General features: G+C 47.4%; 1 protein-coding gene across 1 annotated transcript; it reads right to left on the bottom strand.

The window, feature by feature from the left end:
* Nucleotides 1-1,243: 1,243 nt before the first annotated feature.
* On the bottom strand, nucleotides 1,244-2,534 carry LOC122558703 (C-C motif chemokine 4-like). The gene is made up of 3 exons (XM_043707495.2): nucleotides 2,447-2,534; nucleotides 1,793-1,916; nucleotides 1,244-1,640 (listed from the first exon to the last, which is right to left on the bottom strand). Exons 1-3 carry the CDS (start codon nucleotides 2,514-2,516, stop codon nucleotides 1,541-1,543), a joined length of 294 nt encoding a protein of 97 aa, XP_043563430.1. The 5' UTR covers nucleotides 2,517-2,534; the 3' UTR covers nucleotides 1,244-1,540.
* Nucleotides 2,535-3,446: the final 912 nt, after the last annotated feature.

The following is a 3,446-nucleotide window of genomic DNA, read 5'->3' on the forward strand; positions in this document are numbered from 1 at the left end:
TAGGAAGGCGGTGCTGAATTTGATGGATTTGACTGAGACAGGGTGGGGGGAGGGGGAAATGAGGAAACTGGTGAAATCCGAGTTCATCCCTTGTGGTTGGAGGGTTCCTAGCCGGAAGATGAGGCGTTCTTCCTCCAACCGTCGTTTCGCTGTGGTCTGACGATGGAGGAGTCCAAAGACCTGCATATCCTTGGTGGAGTGGGAGGGGGAATTGAAATGTTGAGCTACAGGGTTGGTTGGTCCGGGTGTCCCAGAGGTGTTCCCTGAAACGCTCCGCAAGTAGGCGGCCCGTCTCCCCAATATAAAGGAGGCCACATCGGGTGCAAAGGATGCAATAGATGATATGTGTGGAGGTACAGGTGAATCTGTGGCGGATATGGAAGTTTCCTTTGGGGCCTTGGAGGGAGGTGAGGGGGGAGGTGTGGGCGTAAGTCTTGCACCTCCTGCGGTTGCAGGGGAAGGTGCCGGGAGTGGAGGTTGGGTTGGTGGGGGGTGTGGATCTGACGAGGGAGTCACGGAGGGAGTGGTCTTTACGGAATGCTGATAGGGGAGGGGAGGGAAATATATCCTTGGTGGTGGGGTCCGTTTGGAGGTGGCGGAAATGGCGGCGGATGATGCGCTCTTGATTAATCTCTGCCTCTCCAAACGCAGATTAATTCAGTCCCTTTCAGAATCCGATGTTTCAATGAGATCACCTCTCAGTTTTCTAAATTCCAGTCAGCAGAATCCCAATCTGTTTAGCCTTTGCTCAGGAAACAATCCCTCCATCCCACGGAACACTCTCGGGAACCTTTTCTGAACTACCTCCCATGAAACCATATCATTCCTTAAATAAGGAGACCAAAACTGCTCATGGTACTCCAGATGTGGTCTCACTAGCAACTTGTGCAATTGCAGTAAGTCAGCAAACAGCAAGGGCCCTGATCCCTGTGGGACCACTAGACACAGACTTCAAGTCAGAAACACACCTCTCAACTATCCCCATCTGCTTGACCTCCCCGTAACAAACCCACCTGGTTGTTCTTGATTAATCTCTGCCTCTCCAAACGCAGATTAATTCGGTCCCTCAGAATTGCCTCTAATCAGTTCCCTACCCCTGGGGTTAGTTGTGAGGCAGGGAACAGGCAGACTCAAAGCTATGAGCTGTCGGAATTCTCCATATCCCTTCAGCTTCCTGTCTTCCCATTGGCTGCAGTGGCCAGGGAGGATGAAATTCACAAATCACCAATGACAAGCTTGGGTTTCAAGGTGAATTAATTTTATTGGAAGACATTTGGGCAAATCAATACACACAGAGAAAACTGACAGAAACCACAGACAAATCAACAGACCGTAGTCATCAATTATCCAAAAAGAAATATTCTATGCATACAATGCAATCTCTATATAATCTTTATATCGTCTTTTTGATAATTTATAAAGCTGCAGAATACCAGCTGCAGAAAGTTTTAAAAGTTTCAGTAGATACAAAAACTTGTATATGTTCAGGATCAGATGTTGCCCCGCATCACCAAACCCCATGGGTTATTGAAGATCAGGATCAATCCTTTTCAATCCTGTCTGTCAGCTCTGTCAGTCGATCCTGCACCCACGGATGTTCCGGGTTAGCACACACCAGGCGACCAGCTACGGTCTGGAATCTGGGAAGTGGAAAAGGCAAATGTCAGTGGTGGCTGACTCCTGATCCCAGGACAGAATACAATGTAGAAGGAGTGGATTTCTCCAACTACATTCTCAGTGAAGCGAGTCTCAGACAGAAGGAGCCTTTCAGTGAGCAGGAATCAATACTCACATGATAGCGTCGTGGGAACAGTAGAAAGAGCTGGGAGCTTTTATGTAATTCACAATACGGGCTAGTGGCAATTGTGTTCGGATATAACGCTCACAGCACAGCGTACCCACTGGAATACTGGGAGCTGGAACAGACAAGTGGAGAAAGCAATTGGAATTCAGTTATCACAGACTGTCACAATATTTAATCATAAATTACATTCATTCCCAGGTCACACTGAGCCCAATTGAGAATGAAAGGCAGAGTGAATGAGATTAAATTCCCTACAGTGTGGAAACAGGCCCTTCATCCCAACACCGACCCTCTGAAGAGTAACCCACCTAGACCCATTCCCCACTAACGCACCTAGCACTATTGGCAATTTAGCACAGCCAATTCACTTGACCTGCACATCTTTGGACTGTGGGAGGAAGCCCACGCAGACACGGGGAGAATGTGCAAACTCCACGCAGACAGTCGCTTGAGGCTGGAATTGAACCCAGGTCCTTGGTGCTGTACGGTAGCAGTGCTAACCACTGAGCCACCGTGTGGATTCAGTTATCACAGACTGTCACAATATTTAATCATAAATTACATTCATTCCCAGGTCACACTGAGCCCAATTGAGAATGAGCTACTGAGTGAGTGACAGTGAGAGAAGAATGAATGACTGACCTGCTGAGAGCTGTTGAGCACAGATGCTGACGGTGAGGCCAAGAGCAACGACGACAAGGAGCAGTTTCATTGTGTCTGAGCTGGAGAGTGTCAGTGAGTGCACTGTCTGAATCCTATTTGCTCGCACCTTGTCTGCTGGCACATTTATACAGGAAACTGGTCACACCGTCACAGCTATTTCTGGGGTTTGACTCAATGGCAATTTCCACCACTCTCCCCAGAACCATGGGGGGAATTTTGTGGACTCACAGGCTTTCTGATGAGGCTAAAAGTGGTTCCAATGGAAATCTAAAGTGTCAGCAACAATCAATCAGATTGAACCTCAAAGAAGATAAGGATTCAGTGGCCTGGGGTGATGAGGGGAAAATAAGGGCAAATGGAAGGTGATTGAAACAACGTCTGGTGGTTATTGAGTGAGAAATTCATAGCCTCATACAACACAGAAAAGGCCCCTCGGCTTATCAAGTCTGCACCGACATAACTACCACTAAAGGTGCACCAATTTCTTGCACTTGTCCCATATCCTTGAATGTTGTGATATTTGAAATGCTCAGCCAAATACTTTTTAAAGGTTACAAGGTTTCCAGCCTCCATCCTCCGACTGAAAATGTTTTTTTTTCCAAATCTCCTCTGAATCTCTTGCCCTGTACCCTAAAACTATGCCCCTCTTGTGATTGACCCCTCAACCAAGGGGAACAGCAGCTCTCCACTCACCCTGTCCATCTTATACACCTCAATCATGACCCCTCTCACTCTTCTCTGCTCCACAGAGATCAATCCAAGCCAATCAAATCCTTACGGCTCCATTTCTTCATCCCAGACAACGTCTGGTGAACCTCCTCTGTAACCCCTATAATGCTATCACATTCTTCCTGTGTTGAGGTGACCAGAACTGCACATAGTACTCCAGTTATGGACTGACCAAAGCTCTGTACAACTCCAACATTGTCTCCGTGCTCTTATACTCTGTGTCATGACTGTTGAAAGCAAGTGTCCATAA

This window comes from Chiloscyllium plagiosum, unplaced genomic scaffold (assembly GCF_037043375.1).
Source record: "Chiloscyllium plagiosum isolate Xiang-an unplaced genomic scaffold, Cpla_swu_hap1 HiC_scaffold_17, whole genome shotgun sequence".
NCBI classification, from domain to species: domain Eukaryota; kingdom Metazoa; phylum Chordata; class Chondrichthyes; order Orectolobiformes; family Hemiscylliidae; genus Chiloscyllium; species Chiloscyllium plagiosum.

Bases quoted from the DNA above. Each gene is read 5' to 3' on its own strand.
- LOC122558703 (XM_043707495.2), bottom strand. From the start codon at position 2,516: ATGAAACTGCTCCTTGTCGTCGTTGCTCTTGGCCTCACCGTCAGCATC. The intron at 1,917-2,446 runs GTCAGTCATTCA...TGTCTGTTCCAG, and splicing joins TGCTCAACAGCTCTCAGCAG to CTCCCAGTATTCCAGTGGGT. The intron at 1,641-1,792 runs GTGAGTATTGAT...TCCACTTCCCAG, and splicing joins TGTTCCCACGACGCTATCAT to ATTCCAGACCGTAGCTGGTC.